This window comes from Tachysurus fulvidraco, chromosome 12 (genome assembly GCF_022655615.1).
Source record: "Tachysurus fulvidraco isolate hzauxx_2018 chromosome 12, HZAU_PFXX_2.0, whole genome shotgun sequence".
Classification (NCBI taxonomy): Eukaryota; Metazoa; Chordata; class Actinopteri; order Siluriformes; family Bagridae; genus Tachysurus; species Tachysurus fulvidraco.
In genome coordinates, this window is record NC_062529.1 from 3638334 (window position 1) to 3664971 (window position 26638).

General features: G+C 45.2%; 1 protein-coding gene across 16 annotated transcripts in view; it reads right to left on the reverse strand.

The window, feature by feature from the left end:
• Window positions 1-26638, reverse strand: part of qkia (QKI, KH domain containing, RNA binding a) — a 162133-nt gene that overhangs the window by 112314 nt on the left and 23181 nt on the right. For all 16 annotated transcript variants that reach the window (XR_007144505.1, XR_007144506.1, XM_047821409.1 and 13 more), the window contains exons 3-4: window positions 17243-17359; window positions 11962-12105 (exon numbers count right to left, since the gene is read on the reverse strand). Coding sequence is in view for 14 of the 16 variants with exons in the window: in XM_047821409.1 (XP_047677365.1) it covers window positions 11962-12105; window positions 17243-17359 (261 nt within the window). In the remaining 2 variants the exon portion in view is untranslated. The remainder of the gene's footprint in view (window positions 1-11961; window positions 12106-17242; window positions 17360-26638) is intronic.

Genomic DNA, 26638 nt, shown 5'->3' on the forward strand with positions numbered 1-26638 from the left:
ACTAACTCCCGCAGGGGGTTGTTTGGAGGGCCGGGACAGATAACAGGCAGGACTAACCTCTAGGGAAAGGGAACGATTAATAGGGTTTTATTTTATTTATCCTACTAGATGTTTAAGAGAAGAGGAGGACACAGTCCTGTAATTTCTCAAGGTGGTGGCAGAGGCATTGTGCTTTTTCCAGCAAATATGAAACGAGGAAACCCAAGAAAAGCCTCTGAAGTGGTTTTCAGCATGACTAAGCTAAACTTTAATTGACTCCCCTCCAGAACGCCACCATGCAGCACCTCTTATTGTGATCTGAATCTCGCAATATTTTCTTTGCACTGCACTTTTCATCCTCCATCCCTGACGAGGGGGAAATACATGCGAGCGGACTCCTGATGCTGCAGCAGAGGCAGGACGAGCAGAAATCGCAGCTGCGTTGAATTTCTTCATGTGGAAAAGGTCCTGACTTTGTACACGTTCGGGTAAATATCGTTCCTCCAAATGCCTCCGAGTGGCAGTTAAGAAGAGTTATACTTCTGCATGTGTGCACATGAGAGCATGTTTCACCATCACAAAGTACCCATGGGATACACAAATTCTGGTAAAACAGTATCAGCCCTTTCCCCTTGACTGAAAACACCCTGTCCCCTGAGCAAGGCGAACGAGAATAAAAATACTGCATAAAGGCCAGGCTCTTGTGAAACTGTACCATGGTTTAAGACGATGGTGCAACAATCTGCGAAATCAGACGCATGTATGGAAGATGTTGGGCTGTAAAGATCTCGAACTGCATGAAGGTTCCTTCCATGAGTCACCGTCACCTGCTTTATCCTCTGTGGCCAGGACGTGTAAATAAATTTAGGACATGTCTGAAAATAAGAAATGTGGAGGCATATTTTCCTTTATTAAAAAAGCCACACGATGGTTTAAAAAAAAAAAAATGCTGTGAGAACCTGGACAAGTAAAAGCCAAGTACTGTAAAGTCCCAACAGTGAGCGATACAGCAGCCTAAGCGAGCATTTTAAATCCAACAGATGCGTTGAGTGATGAGCGAGCGTTCACCTTTCCCAGACAAAATAAGCACTATTACACCAAAACAAAGGACAAACAAACATTGTGACAGACTCCACAAACTGCACATCGGCATCTTTATAAAAATAAATAAAACAAAGTGCCTGAGGCGCTGCGGCGCAAAAAAATAAAATAAATAAATAGTGTGCTCATTGTTCATCACTTCAGAAAAAAGCAATTAAGTTGAAAGAGAATGGAATTTCAGGGAAGAAAATGAAGCCAAATGTGCAACAAATGTACACGAATACAAAAGGGATATCCTTAACAGAAGAGTGTTACTCGATGTTTAATTCAAACCTGAGAGCACGCTTGTAATTACACTTATTTAAATGGAAAAGAAAGAGGAAGAAGAAGAAAAAAAAACAAAACACCACCACCACACTACAACTAACCTATCGCGTAGGGTTGGATTTATAAAATAACCAAGCAAGATATTTACCATTTTATATATATTTTTAGATAATATTTGTTTTTCTTCAACTTAAGCTTTTCTTTGTTACATAACCAAATGTTTATGTGTTTCTTACTATCTTTAGGTTACAAATACAGTTTGTAAATACATAAGTAAGCCCCTGTGAATGAGAAGTTACTGAGATGATCGAGCATTTACAAACCTGTAGATGAGGGGAAAAAAGTATACTGATATAATTAAACACCACATGGTGAGGTAGTTAGCTTGTTAATTTCATTTATCCACAGCAAAATAAACAAACATGAGGTCCCAGGGTGACTTCGTACATAGCCACAGCTCATACCTAATATAAGGATCTAATGTAGCACCTTAAGGGCCTTTTTACACCTGGTCACTACGCGTGTTGTCTCTGATCCGATAGCTATCTGATTTGTTAAAACTGTTCCATTTACATCAGGCCACATAAATGCGTCTCGGCGGATCGGGTATCGATCTGATCTTTCTACTCCCGCCCAAAATGCTGATATATTTGACCTCATTTCCGGGGTAATTGAAACGGAACACGCTTTGGTGTGTGCGGTTTTCAGAACGCGATCAAAAAGACGACGAAAAAACTCGTTACGACGGTTATGCTACAGAAAACAGCATTACTGTTTGTTTCTGGCGCGACGCACGACTCGTGAGTCACCTGCGAGTGACATACTTCCGTTTGGGAGGAGTACAGCGCTGACGTATGTGGCTCGAACAACCACATTCATTTACACCTGTCCAGTTTCATCTGAAATGCGTCCCAGACCTCCTCCTGAAGTGGTTAGAGCGATCGGATTTATATCCGTCACGAAAACGTTTCGGAGGGCATTTAGACCTGGTCTTTTTACCATCGGATAGCTATCTGATCACAGAAAACGCATGAAATGACCAGGTGTAAAAAAACCCTAAGACACTTGATAAAAATCGTTACACGCCGCCGGCTCACATTTTGTCCGTTTGTTTGCGCTACGTCTGTGTAACCACAATTCCTCCACGTAGGCGGTCAATTCCGCAATGGGACCGGAGAATATTTCTGTACAAGTTAAGACAAGGAAAACATATTTGACTACCGTTTGTTTATCGTAATTATTGTGGAAAATGTTATGATACGAATAGGTTATCCGTGTGCGTCTTCATTTCGGTTATGGAACAAAAACATCATTCAGGCACAAAAACAACACTACTTAAGCATCGGCGCAGATGCATTCCGGAGATCACATTGTCACTGCATGACAAATGATCAGCGAATAACCCGGTTTGGAAGACACAAAACGCGTCGCATCGTTCCGAAAACGCATAAAAATGCAATTTTCTGTGACATTTATGCGCGATGCTTATTACAGTTTAGTTATTTAGTCTGAATGTGCCATGTCAATGAGGCAAGGCAGCCTCTGATGTGTGTAGCTGTAAACACACAGCGGGTGGTGTGTATAAAAAAACCAGACACCTCACTTCATAAAACTGTGAGCCACTCAAGAACAAAAAAAAAAAACCCCACCACAAATTAATTATTAACCTAAGGGAATCGTTTATAATTAGTCGAGACATTATTTAAAAAAAACAAAAAATAAACAAAAAAGTGTCTAAATTCATGATCAGAGAAGATACGATAATCTGATATCGGAATTTGTGTCCGTTGCACCAAATTCCAGGATCTACTTCCGAAACGTAGCTGTTAGACTGGAAGTATGGTAGGATGGTGCAAAAAAGACACTTGGGTAGAAATGGAAGGACAAGGAAATAAGATGGACAGATCAAAGATGAAAAGGAGGACTAAACTGTTTAAAGTCCTATTTGGACTGGATTAGTTTAACGTGGGGACGTGGGGGGTAAAGTAATTATTACCAGATCTTCTCTGTGATTTTAGTCCCGTCCGAATGCGCCGTCTCGGTAATCATTACGGACAATGTCAGTAAAAATTAAGGCGACTTTTACCTTCTGTAAACAGGTCCGGAAAAATTACCTCAGGTAATACTGATCCCGTCCGAATCGACCCGCTGTAAATATGTACGGTAAAATTCCGTCATTTCCTGTTTAAAAGTAGTTTTTGGCGCGTTTTTCAAGCATGGAGGCGCCATGTTGTCTGTTTGCGCACGTGATAACAGGAAGCGATGTCATACGCACATGACGACAAGGAGGTTACTGTGGTGAGTAAAGCGAGTTACCCCTCCCACTTCTGCTAGTTTTACTGAGATGTCTTGTCCCGTACGAATTAGCTAATTACAGACGTCCTGAGGTAAAATTGCATTACTCCACGTCCCCATGTAGAACTAGTCCCGTCCGAATAGTGCTTAAGACAGTGTCTCAAAATGTTCATGTTTCTACTTAGTTGACAAAAAAAAAATCCAATTTGCTTTCCAATTCAATCCTTTCGAATCAGAACTGACCCACTACGTGGAGCTAGATGAAATCTGTTGGGAAAATGATTTCCTTGATATTTGTGGAATCACTGCAAGCAAAGCTAGAAGGGTTCTAAGAAGACAAAGTAGTTCTTAAAAGATGATCCCAATAAATGAGAAATCGGTGCAACGGTCACGGCTGGACGACGTCGTCGTCTTGACCCACGCCAGATCCAGAGCCTGTGCTACCAGCAGATTCACATCTATGACTGGATTTTTCACGACTGTTCATATGCGATGCGAGGCTTGTTCAGAGACGTAGGGAAGCGAGTGAGTTAAAAATGTGAATTGTACAAATCAAAGAGAAAAAAACCAGCTGAAAGGAGTAAAGAGCGGGCAGAATGAACATTGCCTGAACAGAAAAAGGACAACAGTTCACCTCATGGGACTCTAAAACTGTCTCTATGAGCTCTCAGCATGGTTCTATCAGATTCTGGATGAAAAAAGTGTGTTTAAAAAGTACACTCTAGGGGGGAAAAAGCTTTGCTGCTACCTTAAACTGCCACGTTCTCTGAAATACAAAAGGAGCCTAAAATCATTGTGGTTGTAACCCGCCATCAGCTGCCAAGTGGACTCTTGTGGTGATTTCTGGTAGTCGGCATGTCGGAAGAGGTAGAACAGATACAGACGCTCGCTGGATGTGCGCCACATCATTTTACACTCGTGTCCTTTACGTTTCTTTAAATACCCAGGACAAGGCTGAATGGTGAGAGACAACTGAGATTGTGGACCAAGCTGCTATTGTTGGGCCCCTGATATGGCTGGGCGATATGGCTAAAAACTGTATCACAATATCAGTGGTTCATATCGCTCGATATCGATAATTATTGATATTATTTATGACCCATTTAAAATAAGGACCAGAAGAAAAACACATTACATTTAAACATTTTTATTTTAAACGTTTTATCGAAAACATTTTTTATTGATATCAATCACATGTCTATCGCGATACATATCGCTATCGTTTTATTGCCCAGCCCTAGCCCCTGAGTAAGACCCTTAAACCTCTCCGCTCTAGGGGAGCTGCGTCACGGCTGACCACGTACACTGACGACGACTTCCAGAGATGGGATGTGCGAATAAAGAATTTCTCTGTGCTGTAATGTCTACATGATGATGATAAAATCTTCTCTTGCATATCCAGTTTAGTGTGTCGTAGCGTGATGTAGCTCAGTAAAATACACTTGAAGGAGTTGTTTGCAAAAGTACAGAATGGCTAATTACAGCCGACGCTACGACGGCGGCTAATAATAGCTTAGTGATGAGGAATGTCAATAACATACCATCGTTCTACATAATTAAGCACGAGCTAAACTCGTCTCGTCAAAGGAAAGTTATCATCAAAAGGTAGCGGAGCAATGCGTGGGACATCGAGAAACAGGTCGGGCTGCGTGTGGATAATCCGAGCAAAGATATGAAGGCGAATCTGGGTGAGTTTGGTGTCAATCATGGCTGGGTGTAATTTACAGCTGACAAGCTGAATCTAAATCAGCCAAGGCGAGCACGGCCTATGTACTAATAGAGAGGTCAAGTTGAATTACCACACACTATTAGGGGAATTAGAATCTCAGCCATGCTGAAAACTGCATGGTGATGGAGAGCAGAGGAGAAGCAGACAAGAGTCTGGGCTGCACCGATAAAGGAGGTTCGGCTGACTGAAATCTGGCTCTAATGTTAAGAGAAGGAAACGTCAAAAGGTTAATAGAAACCTCGCTGGGGTTTGATCCGGACTGGTTGGCCTGATCAAAGCGGAAGGTTTAATGCATGCTACTCTGCATCGCTTGCTTTCGGGAAGGGGGGGAAATGGTGAAAGAAGGAAATGAAGGGGGAAAGGGAGAGAAAACAGAGAGAAACTAACAGTATAGAGCTTTAAGTCTGCTGTCAAGCTGCTTAATAACGTTAAGAGGCAGAGGAAGAGCAGATCTCCCTCAGGATGAGCGAATACAGACATTGCAGTCATTGTACCACAGCATTGTAACTGACCAAGTTTTTTTTTTTTACCCATGATTCTTTATGTTGGCCCTGCAGCTAGGCATGAAGCTGATTGGACAAGACACTAGAGAGAGCGAAAATAATAAGGGATAGTGCTGACCTTGCAGGGTCATCGTGTGCATACCAGGAGTGCAGGCACGGGTATCTGTTTGCCACTACGTTTTTCTGTCCATTCGCAAAAATAACTCTATTGCTAACACAGTTAGTCCAATTGCCAAGTGAGGTAATAAATAAAATTATAGTTGTCAAACGGTAGAGACGAACCAGATGAGGTAATGGCTGAAATCGTCGTCACGTCTCTATTGCGAAGCACTTGCCAGGAACGCACCAAGGTGACAGGAGAAACGAGGGAATACAAAGAAATGGGGCGATTAGTTGGGAAGGCATGCTCACAAGCGCACACAGCAAGCGACCAGATGGCATTTTGTTCTCGTTTGTCATACTGGCCTGATAGGAGGCGAATGTGATTATACGTGAACGAGGAAAAAGGTGTTTATTGATCACGATGAGCCGGCTGGCCACAACAGGCCTCTGAGTCAGCCTTCAGGCAGAGAGCTGACAGTAAAAATTTGGCTGTCGGGGACGCTACGCCCACAGAGCCACAACGCCCGTCATACATTTCACACCATCTGTCTGTCTCTATATCCCCTGTCTTGCTATCTCTGTCCCCTAGCGAGGAGCCTTTCCCCCCCCCGTAACAGACAGGTATGTACTCAGGCAGCCATGCTTGAGGAAGAAAAACTGCATGCAGGGATTTCCCAAAAATGCTAAAACAAATGCAGCTAGACCAAGATTTTCTTTTAATTCACTGCAAATGCTAAGTGCAACCATTAGATAAGTATACCAAAAGAAAAAGCACAATAAAAAAAAAAAAAACCTGAGGGGGGAAAAGACAGGGAGTAGAAATGAAAGATTGGGGCAATCGGCAAAGCTTCTTATCCAGTTCGTTTGTTGAGAGTCCTCACTCGTGCGAACTGCCGTGGGATGTGAAGCTAAAGTTTTCCCTTTATTTCACTCTCCATCCTATACCCGAAGCTTTTTGTGGCCTTTAAAGAAACCAGGGAGAATTTGGCTGACTCACTGGTCCTGCCTTCGAGTACCGAGCAGTGGAAACGAGATGAAACGGAAGAAAAAGGCAGGGGAGAAAAAAAAAGAGCACACCCCTCCGAGCGCAGAGAGCTGCACAGCTATAAGGGCCTAGGGCTCTCCACATTCCTGCACACAAAAACACTGACTTCTGAGAAAAGAAAGCAGCTGAAACCACATTACAGCTTCAGTAGATTTCAGCTTAATGATCACCAACGGGTCCTTGGTCTAGTTTGAAACGGACACAATGTTCTGTCAGAAAACTTGTGTGGCAACGCGACACCGCACTAGCCCTGAAAGCTCATGTGACAAGGCATTTTAATTAGCCAAGTTTAACAGAAAGCACTCGTAGTGGCCTAGATTCATTAATGAGGTGGTGGAGGTGAAGGTTCCTACTTCACCCACTCCTCAGCTCCATGATGACATGCTAGAGAAGAAAGAAAAGAGCTCAGAGGGACATGCCTCGGAGTTCCAAGGGTTTTAGGTTGCTTCTCCAAAAATACCTTTCCACGTCCACTTACCGATCTTAAAGATGAAGATAAGCTGACTGGACAAGGATTGGCCACACAGGTACCTCGAGGGGAAAGTTAACAAGATGGCCCATCGATCCTTCTCCCGAGACAACAACCAAAGACACCGATGTTTTGACTGACATCAATGCTAGGTTTCGTCTGGAACAACTGCAGACATTGTTTATAGGTTTTGACAGATTAAGAAAACGGGTGAAACTCATTAAAATGCAGGAAGGACACCCAGCAGAGCCACGCCCCCCACCCCACCCCGATTCTTTAAAACAAGTGTCCCAAAAATGCTTCGATGAGCACGGACTGAAAGGGCCTTTTATACCTGATCACTTCATGTGTTGTCTCCGATCTGATTTGTTGAAAAAGATGATGAAAAAACTCTGTTATGCTACAAAAAAAACCCAGCATTTACTGTTTGCCGCGTTTCCGCTGGCAGCAGCAGCGCATTTTAAGACCCAATGAGACACCAGAGTGATGTACTTCTGTTTGGGAGGAGTATAGCGCTGACGTATGTGGCTCGAACAACCACATTTATTTACACCTGTCCGGTTTCATCTGAAACGCGTCCCAGACCTCCTCCTGAAGGGGTTTGAACCATCGGATTTATATCAGTCTCGAAAACGCTTCGGAGGGCATTTAGACCTGGTCTTTTTACCATCGGATAGCTATCGGATCACAGAAAACGCATGAAGTGACCAGGTATAAAAAGCCCCAGAAAGGTATAATCCCTTACACTTTGCCTACAATAAGGAGCATGTGGAAGCAAAGATTAGCAGAGGCTTATTCTCTCAATGCTCAAAAATCCCAGCACCATGTTAAAAGAGCACTAAACAAACACACACCTGCCTACACTACCCTCACTGGCCTGCAGTTGTGTTTTGGTTATGGGGATGCCGTCTCTGTGCCTCACACGACAGAACACAAGGCTCCAACACAGCAGAACATGAAACGATTGGGTGGTGTTATCTCTGTGGTGAAGGCTCCAACTGGACAGGGTAGCTGCTGCGGCAATAAAACGCACAGATACCTGAAAAGATAGAGTAACACTAGACAGGGAGAATCGATCGTCCTGATCGAACGGCCGACCCGAAGACGGAAAGAAATACAGCAGTGAGGAGAGGAGGTAGAGAAGAGAGAAAACCTGCTTTTAATAATCTCTCCTAATCTCTACAGTGTGTGGGTCTGAGTGGAGGTCAAATAGTCTTTACCCAAACGAGAGAGTCTAACTGCTTACATTAGCGCCTTGACAACACGGATCCAGAAAACCACTAAGCAGGGTTTAAACTTTTCCGCCCGTACTGAAGCGTTATTATTAAGTGTTTAAAAAAAAGGATAGCCGCGGGAAGTTTCCACCATTCCCACCGAGTGTTTTGAAGTGGTGAGAGTCGGTAAAAACGGAGAAGCTGAGCAACATTCAGACTTCAGATTCGTCTGGAAGCAGCAGGCTGAGGTTAGGTGGAAAGTGATGAATACTAAGTAGTGGTTTACTTGATGTTTTTCTTTTTTATTCCACTAATAAAGGAATTCTGTCCCGTCCTATTAAAAGAGACTCCGGCTTCCCATAAAAACTGCATTCTCCCTCAACATGCTCAGTGTTCCTGGCGATAGACTCCTGTAGCACTAATTTCTTTCTAAGAGTTCAGTTCTGTTCGTCGGCAGTGTTGTGATGATTGATCCTTCATTCGTGGCCTGGGTTCATCGTTTCTGTACACATTGGCACAGGGACGAACGGTAGCGCTGGAGACGGCTGGAGCGACTGGAAGTGGCTGAGCGAGTGTGAGCTGCTGGAGGGTGTTTGAGCCGCTGTGTGACGGTGCGAGATATGAAGGTTGGAGGTGGAAGGAGGTTGTGTGTGTATAAAAGGGAAAGAAGAATCAGTGGGATAAACCCACAAACCACACATGAAAGCGTAGCTCAATCCCCCCCCCCCCCCCATTATACAGCCTCACTCATCCTCCTCTGTTGCAGTCTCTTTCCTCTGTTGCACTCAGAGTTGAAAAGTTCACAGGGTCTATGAGCTGAATCTCTCAATCCTTACAACATTTCATTTTATCCCTTTGAAATACCCATTTATGCAGTCACCCAAACACAGTCTGTGTGTGTGTGTGTGTGTGTAAGAATAAATTCTGCGAATTAAGTTGAACACACACTTTTTTCCTGCATGCTGGCTCCGATGCCAGCCGTGTTGTTTCCGAAGGAGTGAAACCGAGATTACAAATTTTACCCGCCGCCGGCAGGGACGGAGCGAAGAAATATCGATCGGTGCGGCGCAAAACTGAAAGCCTATCACAGAAGTGGTTTACGAGAGCGCGCACTCTCACACACCCTCCGTTTCAACTCTCTCTCTCGTCGTGTCTGAGAACAAACCCGAGTGCTGTGACCTCTTTGTTTTGCCGAGATATTTAATAAAAGGCGATTTCATGCTTCTAAATGAGAAGATGCCGTTCATTATGGGAGCCGAGGCAGGAAGATTGTCCTGCTGGGTCTTAATCGCATTTACCTTGCCGTGATAATGTCCTTTAATCAACCTCACAGTATAGGAACAAAAAAAAATAAATAAATAAAAAAAAATCAAGGGCCAATGGGCAATTATCAAAAGAATATATAGGACGATATGTAATAAACGTTCCCTGAGGGTCGAAAGTCTTCCTACAGAAATGAGACGTTCCACTTAGCTAAATAACGTGCGTGATTAGTCTTCGATTACGTTTACGTCCTTACCCAGAGCGACGTGCAAAAGTGCTTTGAAGTCTGTTCAGGTTTTCCCCCCTTAATATACACACAAAACAGAACAGAAGAGCCTTTCTGTATGCCTACCCCTTACCCTGAGAGATGGTTGGACCAGTCGAGAAGCGCTGGTGCATAACTGATCAGAGCTAATCTTATCTAACAAAACCGATCACTTTTGACATGTCTTCATGGAGCATTAACATCTAAACAAGGACAAAAAATAAACCAGAGCGTAAGACGGATGAAAGAAAAAAAAAACAAGGGCAGAGAGAGATGGAAAAGAACAGCCCCTGGCTATATTTCAAGAGGTCAGGAGCCTCCACTACGCTACCCCATGGGCAATCAACAGACTCTGCAGCCTTGGCCTTCTGTTCACGGCAGGTAGACAGGCGCTGCAGCTGAGAATGAGAGACGAAACTCAGAGAGAATGGAAATGTGCGGACATGCCGCACCGATGCCATTTGTTTTCTAGCGGGAGTTCCGGAGCAGATTCCCAGAATGCACCGGTACGACGCCGTCAGGGTTCCGGCTCTTGGATGGGATTAAATCTGCCCGTATGCATGCAGAAATCTCTCTGAAGTGTACTCAGAGTTAAGCTTCGTGCTTGGCCAAAATTCCCCAAGCACTTCGTTACACACACACAAAAAAAAAATTGCAGGGAAATTTCTGTAGTATAAAAAGAACAAAACACTGCTGTAAAGATCTCTGGGAAGATAATCCATGTACGCTTTCTATAACCTCAGGTAAAAGTGTGCATGGTGTGAGGAGACACAAGCAGCATCAACTAAAAGTTTTGGTTTACAATCGATAAAGCATTTTATGACAGTAACTCGGTTAAGTGTAAACACACAAACCTGTGTGTTACGTTTAATTCTGTTAAACAGACATCGGTCTAATGTTATACACGAGTTTATTTTCTATTAACCAACTAAAAGGGGTCCAGAATTTCCCTTAACGAATTTTCGGAAGCCGACGTGAGGGAGTGAATTTGAAACCACACGCCATGATTTTATCGCTGGTCTTTAAAGCCAGCAGGAGGCGTAACTACTACTTGTTTCCATGGTAATAACCTTTATCAGCATGTGGTGCGACTAGCATTCAGAATCAATTTTCTTGCCTCTATAATGAAGGTTCTGGGGGAAGATTTGGGGTTTGCGTATAAGATTCGGCAGTGTATATATGCGTTATGTCGTACAGGAGGAAGGAGCAGCGGTGCGCTTTACTCTACGCTCTTCACCCCTATTGGTGCACCGAGTCGCACCAATAGTGTGAACGTGGCATTAGAGAGGAAAAGGGGGCGGGGCTTCCACACAGCATGTGTTCTCCTCTGCCTTTTGTGTGCATTTGGATTCCTCGGAAATTTTTTTTGGTAGGTCTGGTGATGTATAAATAATGTTTAGCGTTGATTAAATTGTATTATTGCCGTCGTACAGGCGACGATAATAATCAGATGTTGCCTACTACTTAAAGTATAAAGCTTGTGAAGAATCCAGATCACCGTTTTATTTATTTATTTATTTATTTATTTGTGTTTTATCTTGGTAAATGCTGGAAATTGCTGCCAGCTAAATGAATTGGTGTTAAGAGTCTCAAACTCCTGTAGGGTTGGAACTAATCTCAGCAAGACGATCGTTTGGCACGTGCAGAGTTCATTTCACCTAAACTTTGAGAATGCACAGACTGCAAAAACAAACAAACAAACAAACAAACAAATAAATAAGGTACTGACCGCAGGCACCAGGAGCTTCTTCACCTCCTCCACGGCTCTCCTCATCTTGATCTCGGCTCGTGCCTGCGTGTCCTCCACAGTGATGAGGACGTGCAGGTCTTCGTTCAGATGCTCCCAGTTGGGCTTCCCTCGGTTCTGCTCCTCCTGAAACGAAAGAGGAAGGTGGTGAGTAGAGAAAAGCGAGACGTGCGTGTAGCGTGTAACGTGGCGGCGCCGCTGCAGATCTGCTCGGTGAATCGGTGCGCGTCGGGAGTCAGACGTGAGTCAGCGAGTGAGTACGACGAGCCGAGAATGACGTGAGTGACATTTTCTTGTGTTGGCTGACAGTCAGGATTGCAGGCAGCAGTGAAATGAAAAGAGCCCGTCACTGTCTCTTCTGTCTGACAAGACCGTAGCGCTTTTCCAGTCAACAGTGCAGCAGGAAAGAAGAAGAAGAAGAAGAAGAAGAAAAAAAAAACAGAAAAGAAAAAAAACGGACGGATTTTGAAATGCAGTCGTGTTACCCGTGTCAAATGTGTGTCTAACGTTAGCTAAATCAAACACATTTTCTAAATCAATTAGCTAAATCAAACACATCACAGATTTTATTAAAAGAAGGAAAAAGGGGGCGGGGCTTCCAGGAGACACTGGTTAATATCAAAGACGGCAAAATGTCAGTCGTCCCAGATTCGTGCGCTGATCTGACAGCTATATTAGTGGGAAAGTCTGATCTTTTTTTTGGAGAAGCGTTTTGCATCTTTATGCCTGATGAGTCGTACCAGCGTGATCCACGTGCTCCATTGTTAACAGCTTTATGTAAATCAAACTAAATTCAATTTAAGATGAAAGTGGAATAAATAAATAAATAAATACATAGTGGAAACGAGTTGTTCGATTGATGAAGGAAAAGTAAAAGTTCCTCTTTATATTCGAATTTGTATGATTTTTAAACAATGACGTGCTTCAGATTCACTTATTATTTGTTTGTTTATTAATGCATTCATTTAAGTTTTGCATAATCTAAAACCTTCATCCACATCCATGAGCTCACAGGTCCTCACGATTGGCTAAAGCTGCTGTGATTGACAGGGGAGAGCGTGCGGTCGTCCCGCCCACCTACAGACGATGGCTGATTGTGGCACGCTGACTCGCGTGACCTCGGCAACAGACGAGAGATTTGGCGCAGACGCTTTCGTTTAAAATTACGAACATATAAACAAAAGCAAACATGGAAAATTACAGAAGGCTAAAAAAAACAACAGATTACATTTTGTAACTTGGAATATTTCTCCTTTACAAGTCGTGCTCTCTCATTTAATCCCAGGAAGTTCTAAAGGGTGATCTAACCTTGAAAGGTTTGATCTGGGAAACACACAGTTGTGCACTGGGAACCTTTTGGCTCATGTGGTCTGACAAATGTCTGTAATTGTGAGTGATGATTACGCGCCGTGCGACACTCGCTCACTCGCTCGTGCACCAGCAGGACGGAGCCATTCAGTGAGGCATTCAGTGAGGCTAGCAGGAGGTGTCAGTACCTCTGGAAATGAACCGGTTCTCACAATGAGTGACGATGATGGCCGCTAACTGCCACTAACGGCCGACGTCCACAGAGGAGCAGCAGTAGGAGTCGGTCAGCATGAGGTCTGTTCACAAAAGTGATCATTTTCAGCTCTTCGACACCCGATTCATCCTCCGTCATCGAGGACGAACAGGGGGAAAAGGAGGTGAAGTGCAAATGTTTAAATTTTCCATTTAAATCTCGAATTAAATCTCTACTGATCTGTAAGAGAAAATGGAGAGCACTGAATGACCTGCAGTCCGTTTGCCCCAAGCATTGGATTAGAGAGACGGTTCAAGCAACAGCTTTATTAACTCATGAACTACATCCGTGACGGCTCATGGCTCAGGCTCTGTAAGCAGCGAGGGTACAATTCCAGCCACCGGAAGATCTCGCCGGCTCTCAAACGTCAAGGTGTCGTGATAACCTACAGCACGTAGCTTCAACATCGTTCATGTACAAAACACCAAAAAAAGGCCACAGGCGGACAGAGAAAAGGATCCAGGCAGACCGAGGACAAGCTGGACAGAGTAAGTCACAGACAAAGCCACAGACTGAGGAAAAGACACAGACAGGAAGACAAGTCGAAGACACAAGTCACAGACAGGAACACAGAGAAAAATGTAACAGGGACTCAGACAGACAGACAAGTGTGAGACGGTCTGAGATACAGACTGAGATACAGACAGAGATACAGACAGAGATACAGACAGAGAGACAGACTGAGAGACAGACTGAGAGACAGACTGAGAGACAGACAGAGAGACAGACAGAGAGACAGACAGAGAGACAGACAGAGAGACAGACAGAGAGACAGACAGAGATACAGACAGAGAGACAGACAGAGAGACAGACTGAGAGACAGACTGAGAGACAGACTGAGAGACAGACTGAGAGACAGACTGAGAGACAGACTGAGAGACAGACTGAGATACAGACTGAGATACAGACGGCAGTATGATTTATCAGTGATGGTGTTGACGGTGATACGAGTTTGACAGTAACGTGTATCAGCAGGTAGCAGCAGGGCATTGTGGGTAAGGCAGAAAACACACAGTAAAACAGGAACCTTGGGCGGCATGTAAACGCTGAGCATCTAATTTATGGGAAATCATTTACAACGCCTGAGTGAGCTGATCATCTCACAAGGTCAAGTTTCATGAGTAAATAAAAATAAGCACCGCTCCGTATCACCAGCAGACCTTCAGATGGTCAGTGCTGATTAATTCCATTAATACTGTCTCACACTCTCTCTGTCCATCTGTCCATCTCTCTCAGGCACTCTCTCTCTACATCTCTCTGTCCGTCCGTCCATCTCTCTCTACATCTCTCTGTCCGTCACTCTGTCCATCCGTCCATCTCTCTCGGTCACTGTCTCTCTATATCTCCCTGTCAGTCACTCAGTCCGTCCGTCTCTTTCTATCTCTACGTCCGTCAATCAGTCTGACTCTCTCGGCCGCACTCTCTCCGTCCCTCTCGGCCGCACTCTCTCCGTCCCTCTCGGCCGCACTCTCTCCGTCCCTCTCGGCCGCACTCTCTCCGTCCCTCTCGGCCGCACTCTCTCCGTCTCTCTCGGCCACACACTGTAATTGATGTGTCTGATTGTACAGAGTGCATTATGGGTCTCAGCTGGGGAGTTGCACCTGAAATACTTCCTAATGCTCAGAGTGGGAGCCGAACATCGGAGCCAGCCCTCTCTCCATCCCTCATCGCCACGGACACTGTTACCATGGCAACTCTAAACTGTAAATCTAAACATTCCTCTCCTGTCCTGCTCGAGACTGAGGAAAAGGTGGAAACCTGTCAAGAGTGTCAAGGAGCCAGGACGTTTTCACCTCAGAACAAACTCCATGTTTAAAAAAGATATGTGGCTTGTCACAGATTTCACAGCTATGTAGCACAGGGTTAGTGATGAAGAACCAACCATGAAAAGCAAAAGCATTCAAATGAACAAACTGCCTCGTGTGTGTGTGTGAGAGAGAGAGAGAGAGAGAGAGAGAGAGAGAGAGAGGTGTAAAGCTTGCATAAAGCCGTGTTCATCAGGACTAACAGAAGACACTTTTTCCTCTCACATATTAAAAATACACACGCTACTACTAACAGAGAGCAGGAGGGACCGTGGACACGGCTGTGATCTGCTGCGTGTATACATTTGGGGACGCGGGGCTCTGCACGTGAGGACGTGGGAGACGAGTAAGAAGGTAACTCACTCACATTAAACATCCTATTTCTGTCCAAACTGTCGTCACTAGCTGTGGATCCTGAACACAGTATAGCAGTGAAGCCCACACATCATTATCATTGTACTGCTCCATTTCTGCACAGAATTAAAGCTCAGTACGCTGTTAGTCTGTTAGACACATCACAGCACATGGTGTGTGTGTGTGTGTGTGCGAGTGTGTGTGTGAGTGTGAGAGAGAGAGAGCGCAACAGAGAGAGAGAGAGAGACAGAGAGAAAGAATGAGAGACAGCGAGAGACAGAGAGAAAGAGTGAGAGACAGACAGACAGAGCGAGAGAGACAGAGAGAGACAGAGCAAGAGACAGACAGACAGAGAGAGCAAGAGAGAGAGAGAGGGATGACCGAGAGAGTGTGAGAGAGACAGAGCAAGAGACAGAGAGAAAGAGAGATCTATTTGGTCTCTGCTGAGTTTATTCAGAGACCTCCATTTGAGCTGCATTTGATCAGACACAAAAGCGGCGCATAGGGAGCGGTTATTACCTGAGCTGGTCTGTCATAGCCAATACTAATACGTCTCATGCCTTGGTCACAAGTGCATGTGCGTGCACGCGTGCACACACACACACACGCGCGCACTCAGGTTTGTCCACATAAATACAACAGTCTCTCTCCCTCATCACAATAAAGTGAGGATAAATATTATTCCCTGGTGCTCATTAGCGATCACATTACAGCTAAGAAAATTTCTCAACATTCATTATTATTATTATTATTATTATTATTATTATTATTATTATAACTGACATACACTAGTTTGTATACACTAACCAGCTTGCTAGCAAGTTGCTAGTAGCTTGACATTTATTCAGCACATTGATTAAAACTCCAAACGTCTTTCCATCAGCCTTTGTGAAGACTGGCATCGAGCGACTCTCCTTACGCTGTGTACGACATACATGACAGTATTTAAATCCCCCTAATGAGCAATCAACAGCTGGCTAACAGACAGATGATGTTTTCTATTACTTTCCCCTCGGACACAGTGACTATCAGGACACCAGGTAGTGCGCACACACTGAGACTAGACTGCAATGTAAATGCCAGGACCATGTGCTCGTGCACCATTAACTTCTTTTGGCTTTTCTTTTTTATTTTAAATGAAAAATGAAGGGCGTCTGGTTACCGAAGCTCAGGTCCGGACAGATAACAGAGTGTTCACACGTGCAGTGTTTAGTCTTACTGCTGGTTTCCTCCTCGGTCCTGGTCCAGCCCTCGGTTTAGGCGGCTGAGACTACACACGAGAATTTTTCCAAAGAAAAGACGCAGACGATTCAAAGACCTTTTTTCTTCCGATCCCAGAACATTTCTGCCAAACGAAGGCAAGTTTTGTCCTGAAGGACGTTTAACATAAAGCGGCGATTTTGCTCTGATTTCCACAGACGGGTGTTAAAGCGGTCTGATTTAATTCTACATTTCAAGCTGCTTTTTCCATTTTGTACACCTGAGAAATTGAAGCTTAAGGGTCTTGAGGATGAGGACGAGGAAGAACATGCAAGGGCCTCACCTTCTTTTTGTCCCTCATGGAGCTCTTTCCTCGGACCATGATCTTGCAGCCGGTTTCTGCCTCCAGCTGCTTCGCCGTGAGACCTCGTGGCCCCAGAATCCGGCCTACGAAATTATACTGCAGAGAGAGAGAGAGAGGGGGAATAAAATATTAGTATTGAATATGGGGGGAAAAAGTTATATTTAGAAAACAGGATATTGCATTGTGCACAAAGGCTGCACTCTAAATATTAGAGGAAATGCAATCTCTTTGCTTTCATATCGAATCTGCCGAAGCTAGCGTTCCGCTCGCTGTGCTCCTGCACGCTGGTTGTGCTGACTACGGAGTTAAAAAAAAGAAAAAAAAAAAAAAAGAGTGCAAACACACAGCCGGCCGGTGTACACAACACTACATACGATTCCGCCGCTTGGTGAGATGCCCTGACAGGGCGACGACGCGGTCGGTCAAAACCCCGTGTTTCGTTAGGCCTAAGCGATGAGTTCTTCTTTCTTAAAGAAGAAAATGAATGGAGGTAGAAAGTGGGGGGTAAAAAAAATAGAACGCCAAGATGAATTTAAAAGCTCTCGACTTAGGATCCTGCGAGTGTTGACGTCAGAGCTGACAAACTCGTCGGAGGTAATATCGAGTGAGTGGGATCAAAACTAATAATAATTTAAAAGGGTGGGGGGGGGGCACGGTGGCTTAGTGGTTTGCACGTTCGCCTCACACCTTCAGGGTCGGGGGTTCGATTCCCACCTCCGCCTTGTGTGTGTGGAGTTGTAACAGACTGTGTGTTCCACCCCACCACCACCCCTCCCTCCAACCCCAAGCATCATCACAACCCCACACAGAAACCATCGCAGACCCAAAGCTCAGCTACGGGAAGCTAAGAGCGGTTCGTCAGCCATCATTTACACACACAAACCAAGCACTGTGCTGATCGTTAGCGCAACACATTCCTGCAGAAAACACAACAGAATCTATCAAAAGGCTCTACATGCATGAGATTTCCCTGAAGAGGGACTCGGCATGAATATTACACTAATCCCCTAAGATTAAACCTAACCCTAGAGCAACACAAGCCTACAGATAAACATCAAATAATACATCTGTCTCTCGCTTTGTTTTTTCCCTCCTGTGAGCATGTGAGTGTCAGTTCATTATGAGTTTGCTGCTCGTATTAACATCCCCCTGAACGCTAAGGCTTGGCAAGACGAGTGCAAAGATGATTCTTCGATCAACATACAGAGGAGGGAGAAAGGGGGGAAAACAAGGAGGGGGGGGGGGTCATGTGAAAGAGCAAAAGAAATGGACAGCCCAGACAGGACTGAGCAGTAGAGGTGAAGATGACGGGTGGTTAGATGAACACACGAGCGGTCAGACAGCGGGTGCGGCGACAGGCAGAGTCGCACTTCATTGTCGAGCTGCTCTTCTTTTCTGGGCCTCTCAGCACAACACAATCGCTGCTGTCAGTGAAATTAAAGGTACAATAAGCACCGGTTTTATGCTTCAACTGCTCAGACATGGGATGGGCCTGGATGCAGCACAGCACTGTGTGTGTGTGTGTGTGTGTGTGTGTGTGTGTGTGTGTGTTCGTTCACAGGGTTGTTTAATGCACTGTGTGCCCCGAGCCTAGAGGAGCTGTCTGTTCAGATCACGATTACACACACACACACACACACACACACACACACACACACACACACACACACACACACACACACACACACACACACACAGAGGCTGAAGAGGATGATGACATCAGCAGTGTAAGGTGTAAGGTTGTGTGAGGAGTTAAAGACTCTGAAGCAGGTGGGTTGAGTAGAGAGGAAGAGTTTCCCTGCACACACACACACGTTTCTCTCTGCTCTGGATTTCAAGGTATGCATTTATTTAAACTACACAAACACACACACTGACACACAGCTGCAAAAAAAGTCAACAAAGGAGCAACAGACAGACAGACAGAGAGAGAGAGAGAGAGAAATACAGAGAGAGAGTGTGAAATGGACCAGTATCAGTTTAATCAAAATGGACACAACAGTTGAAATATTTCCACTGTTTCATCCCAATGACACACCCTGTGCCATCGCCTTCAATGCAAATGATCTCTCTCTCTCTCTCTGCGTGTGTGTGTGTGTGTGTGTGTGTGTGTGTGTGTGTGTGTGTGTGTGTGTGTGTGTGTGTGTGTGTGTGTGTGTGTGGACACTGATTAGACATGACAGAGAGCAGGGCTCTCTAATGCACTGAGGGAAATTGCTCACTTTGAATCCTGGAACCAGGCAGTAATTACAGCCAGAAGGGGACGCCAACACTTATACACGAAAATTCTTCAGAAAGAAAGAAATGAAAGAAAAAGAAAGACAGAAAGACAAGCGGGATAAGAATGTGAGCTACTTGCTAATGCTCCATATAAAAACCTTGACCGGCTTCAGGAACACAACTTCATGCTAACAGCAGCTAGAGATCTAAAGTCCAGGGTGAACAAGCCGCCATTGTGGTTAGAGTCAGGGTCAAAATGTGTGGTCCAGAAAGCATCACCTGCTGCATTCGACCGAAACTTGGAACTTCTTTCCTTGGACTAGAACAAACTGGGAAATTTGGAATGTTCCCTTGACCCAGAGTTCAGCAAGTGACAGCAAAATCAACCACGATGCCAGCAGCAGCAGCAGCAACAGTAAATAATGCAGCAGTTTTTTTGTTTTGTTTTGACCAAACACATGGTGTGTGTGTGTATGTGCGTGGGGGAAATTTACTCTCCTGTCAACAGACTGCTAGACCAAACAAACAAACATGGGACAACCAACAACCCAGTAGGGCTGTAATCTCACCATCCACGAGCATTCGGAAGCTCCATCAGGTTCCTGCCATAACGTTAATGACTCCAGAGCAGGTTTAGATCCTGGACACAACATTCAGTCATTTATTTCTCTAAAAGCACGAGTCAATACGTCCATTTAAACGGAAGCAGCGAGTCGGGGTAAACAAGGCTGATTGTGTGTGTGTGTGTGTGTGTGTGTTCCCCCACTGAGGGCTCACTGTGTGGAAGGGCGATCTCTGAGTGACGCTGCAGGGATGCACAACACCACTAGGCTAAAGAGCAGAGCAGAGAAAGCTGCACGCTCTGCGCTCGTGGCTAAAAGTCAGACAGAGATCAATGAGCTCTACGCTCCTTAATGCAGCTTCGCTCGGTCCGTGCTCTCTTCACTTCAAATCCCCGCTTTCCTAGCAAAACGGTTCTCTGGTACACGACGGAGACGTGCGCGCTGGAAACTCATTAGGGAGTCGAGAGAAGACAGCAGGTGGAATGAAGGTCAAACTTTCAGCCCCATTCCCTGATGAGCGCAGGTTAAAGGTTAACACCCTTCTGCTACTAAACCACATGGACAAATATGTTCCCCTGCCTGTGTACTTGTCCTGCTTAACTTGAGACGCCCCGCTGAGCTCACGGTGTGCAGGATCGTCTCCTCGGACAGACGGGCTGTTTTAAAGTTGTAGTTTAGCTAAACGAACACCGGTCTTTGTGTAAATAGGAACCAAAAGTCCAGATGTGATTAAACCCCACAAATAAGACTAACCAGTAATCCTTAAACCAAACCCATTTGTCCTGCTACACCTAACAAATGTCTATCAGATTTGACAGAGTCTGGGTAGGATGCTCTGGAGCATGTGGATTACTTCAGAAATTCTTTCTTTGAATATCAGAGCCAAGGGGCAGCCATGAAACAGCAACCACAGAACAGAAAGAGTTAAGGGCCTTGCTCTAGGGCCCAATAGTGGCAGCTTGGCATTGCTGGGGCTCGATCCCTTTATCCCTGGGCGGTGGTGGCGCAACTGGTTAAGGCTCTGGGTTGTTGATCAGAGGATCGGGGTTCAAGCCCCAACACAGCCCAACAAGGCCCTCAACCCTCCCTGCTCCAGGGGCACTGTATCATAGCTGCCCCTGCACTCAGTTGGGGTATGTGAAGAAAAGAATTCCACTGTGCTGTAATGTATGTGTGGCATAATAAAGGCTTTCTTTGCCCGCATTCTATTCTATTCTTTTACCCCACCCAGGTAACAGGATCTGGATCAAGCCCGATGTTACCCCCTGGGATATTTGGTATGACTTCACAATGGTAGGAAAACCTGGATCTGGTTCTATTCCCTGGTTCTCGTGGCTAAATCAGGGTTTTTCCTACATTGAAAATTTTTTGGGTGGCTGCCAGAACGATTTTTTTGTCCCGCCAAAGCCTTATCTGATCTGTGATTGGGTTTTGTGAGTGAAGCAGGCTACTGGCGGGGTGACGGAGAGAACGAGCACAGCTTCCGCGATGTCCTATCGGACAGGATTCCCACACAACACGTCCGCTAAAGTCCGATTCGTGACCTAATGACTCCTTTAAACCGATTCATTATAATGCACGGTTAAGGCAATCGGTCTGCCATCAGCGTCTGAATCGGTGTATAACGAATCACTTCTTGGAGGAACATACACATCTGTTTTTGTAAAATTTAGCCTTAATAACCCACAGCATGTACAGGCCTACGCCAATGTGTAGTAAATTACCTATAAAATCATTTAGTTTAAAGTTAGACTGGAGTGAGATGAAGCTAGACCAAAGCACAAAGCAAGCTGTTGCTAGCTAGCTGCTAATTTTATATAGTAAAAAAAATACACTATTATTATTATTTATTTTTTAAAATGACACTAAAATTACGCTGTGTGTGGATGACCATGTCGGTCAGCCACCACCGAAGACCAATTTTGACCCAGGAAAAACCCGTGTAAACGATCGAGTCCGTCTCTAGCTACCTTTGGTTCTGACTTTTGGTCGACGCAGATACGATATAATTTCTCCACTAGCTAGCTATACTTTTAATATGTTAAATTAACTACAGCTTCTCAGGCGGGTCAATTCGATTTCAACGCGACCAAACCACAGGTCTGAGCAGCGAGGAACCCTGGAATATGCATCCATATCTCTTCACAGGCTAATCTTCCTTAATCCCACTAGCTGGATTGGAGAATCTGAGGAAAACAAGATTTACTGCACATATCGCTATAAACAGGAAACCTACAGAACTTGTGCCATCTTTAGGAACTGAAATGTAGGTAGGTCAGTAGGTAATCAGTAACATTCGCTTTGCATTCAAGCGGTGTGTATTAGACAGGATAAAGCCGATTGTTAGCAACCACCGGCGTCAGTCCTCTTGATCCATTCTCTATTGGTTTTACAAAACATCAAGGCGGGTTATTAAGTGGACTCGAGAGTCGGAGGGATGCTCGCTACGCTCCTAAAGAGAAAAAGATGAAGCGTGTGCACAAGCACTCGAGACAGAAAGGGGCTTAGAGTCACAACTAAATGGGTTTTTTGTTTATGACGAGTTATCGGCTTAGCGTTAGTCAGGGAGACGCGGGGCGTTCGAGAGAAACAGTGCTGCGGAAGACAAAAGAAAGAGGGCAAGAAGTGAGAAAATCATTTAAAACTGAGGACTTTTTCCAAAACGTACTCAATGTTTCTCCCTTAAATAAGAAAAGAAAAATAAATAAATAAATAAAATCCCCTCTAGTGGAATCCCACCTCTCCATCACGGACCTTTCGAGCCCACGTCCCTGCACACTTCATCGCTCGCCTCTGCTGTCTGTGTGGAGTTACTCCCAGATCTTTCTTACCTACGGCCTGCTGGAGGGCTCACGTTACTAACGTTACATTACTTTTAACTTGCTGGGTGACTAAACGTATGGACAATATAACCTGTGAGAAGGAGAAAGAGAGAAAGAGAGAGAGAAAGAAAGAAAGAGAGAAAGAAAGAGAAAAAAGAGAAAGAAAGAGAAAGAAAAGAGAAATGTGAGAGCAGGGGAATGAAAGAACATGTAAAGGACTGAGGGAGAGGTGAAGGGGTGACACTATTGAGTGGTCAAGCTAATTACTAATTAACCTGAGCTAAGTAACACCGCGGCCTGACTCGATGTAGACGTACAAAAGCGGAAAAAGGGAGGCGGGCAAAAAAAAAAAAAAAAAAAATAATAATAATAATAAAATAAATTCATTCGTTCTTTTTCCAGTGTTTCACTATTAAGAGGGAGGAAAAAAGTAGCTTTCGATGGCAGACTTGCCGGGTTAGAGTTGTCTTGTCTTTTGAGGCTTTTTATTCCACGGCGCTGTTCAATTCTCGACCCTGATTGGTCGGAAGCTGTTGATTGGTTTTCTGTAACACAGCCCTTACAACAACGAGTCGTCTCAGGTGTTGGCACTCTGCACCAATCAGAAGCGACCCTGAATGCACAGAAAATTCTTTGCGACAAAGGAGTTTACTCTTTACAGGTTTCCCAGTAACAAGACAAGCTGCATTTTTTTGCTTTATCGCCGTTACGACGAAGCGATAACAAGACCCAGCCTGTCCGGTGGAGGTTCTCGCTTTGCCTCGTCACCACCGCATCGGTATGTTCCTTACAACAACACGGGTTTATTTTTAGCATTTTATAGCTACCTTTAACATCCCAGAAAGACTGATGAGGACAAAACCTAGGATGAAACAATACCCAATAAATTATCGAGCGCAGAAAGCTGATGGTTTATATAAGAGAAGCTGCTGCTGCTGCTGACAGCTTTTGATGCATTCAATTTAAAACCATAAACTCTAAACAGATGGAAAGCCTAAGGCAAATAAATAAAAAAAAACATGACACGAGAAGTGTCGGGAAATGGTAGCAATTCAAAAATAAAAGGACTGCGTGTTCCAGGAATAAATTACTACATTAGCCAATTCTAGGTGTCGTTTATGAGCCAAGCACCTGCGTGTGATTATTCTGTTTTACGGGATTTTGCTGTGATCCATGTGAAGTCTCGGATGAAAGTGACGAAGCCCGGTGGGAATTTATTTTTTTTGCTGATATCTGGATAAAGCCACACGTCAAACGCTATCGGAATCAAATAGTGCAAACGCAGCGGGGTGATGGGTCACAAGTGGCATTATATATGCGCTAAGCGACGGATTTCCTGAGTGCGGTAGATGGATCCGGTTCCAGATGGAAAGCTCGTTATCATAAATCATTAGCAGTTAAAGTTGTAAAGAGAATCGAGCACCAATTACACAGCGGAGAGAGAGAAGAATTATTGAGAAAGAATATGCAGTCAGCTGGAATCTGGAGGAATAACACACACAAGCACACGTGTACACACACAAGCACACGTGTACAGACACACACACACACACAAGCACATGTGTACACACACAAGCACACGTGTACAGACATACACACACACACAAGCACATGTGTACACACACAAGCACACGTGTACAGACACACACACACACACACAAGCACATGTGTACACACACAAGCACACGTGTACAGACACACACACACACAAGCACATGTGTACACACACAAGCACACGTGTACAGACACACACACACACACAAGCACATGTGTACACACACAAGCACACGTGTACAGACACACACACACACACAAGCACACGTGTACACAGACACACACACAAGCACACGTGTACACAGACACACACACAAGCACACGTGTACACAGACACACACACAAGCACACGTGTACACAGACACACACACGCACATGTGTACACAGACACACACACACACACGTGTACACAGACACACACACAAGCACATGTGTACACACACAAGCACGTGTACAGACATACACACGCACACGTGTACAGACATACACACGCACACGTGTACAGACATACACACGCACACGTGTACAGACATACACACGCACACGTGTACAGACACACAAGCGCACACGTGTACAGACACACAAGCACACGTGTACACAGACACAAGCACACGTGTACACAGACACACACACACGTGTACACAGACACACACACACGTGGACACAGACACAAGCACACGTGTACACAGACACAAGCACACGTGTACACAGACACAAGCACACGTGTACACAGACACACACACACGTGTACACAGACACACACACACGTGTACACAGACACGTGTACACAGACACGTGTACACAGACAGACACGTGTACACAGACACACACGTGTACACAGACACACACGTGTACACAGACACACACGTGTACACAGACACACACGTGTACACAGACACACACGTGTACACAGACACACACGTGTACACAGACGCACACGTGTACACAGACGCACACGTGTACACAGACGCACACGTGTACACACGCACACGTGTACACAGACACGTGTACACAGACACGTGTACACAGACACGTGTACACAGACACGTGTACACAGACACACACGCACACGTGTACACAGACACACACGCACACGTGTACACAGACACACACGCACACGTGTACACAGACGCACACGTGTACACAGACACACACGTGTACACAGACACACACGTGTACACAGACACACACGTGTACACAGACGCACACGTGTACACAGACGCACACGTGTACACAGACGCACACGTGTACACAGACGCACACGTGTACACAGACGCACACGTGTACACACACGCACACGTGTACACACACGCACACGTGTACACACACGCACACGTGTACACAGACACACACGCACACGTGTACACAGACACACACGCACACGTGTACACAGACACACACGCACACGTGTACACAGACACACACGCACACAGACACACACGCACACAGACACACACGCACACAGACACACACGCACACAGACACACACGCACACAGACACACACGCACACAGACACACACGCACACAGACACACACGCACACAGACACACACGCACACAGACACACACGCACACAGACACACACGCACACAGACACACACGCACACAGACACACACGCACACGTGTACACAGACACGCACAAGCACACATGTACAGACATACACACGCACACGTGAACAGACACACACACACGTGTACACAGACACACACACACACACGTGTACACAGACACACACACACACGTGTACACAGACACGTGTACACAGACACACACACGTGTACACAGATGCACACGCGTACACACACGCACACGTGTACGCGTACACACACGCACACGTGTACACAGACACACACGCACACGTGTACACAGACACACGCACACGTGTACACAGACACACGCACACGTGTACACAGACACACACGTGTACACAGACACACACGTGTACACAGACACACACGTGTACACAGACACACACGTGTACACAGACACACACGTGTACACAGGTACACAGACACACACGCACACAGACACACACGCACACGTGTACACAGACACACACAAGCACACATGTACAGACATACACACGCACACGTGAACAGACACACGCACACGTGTACACAGACACACACAAGCACACGTGTACAGACATACACACAAGCACACGTGTACACAGACACACACACAGGCACATACCCAAGCACACATGTACAGACA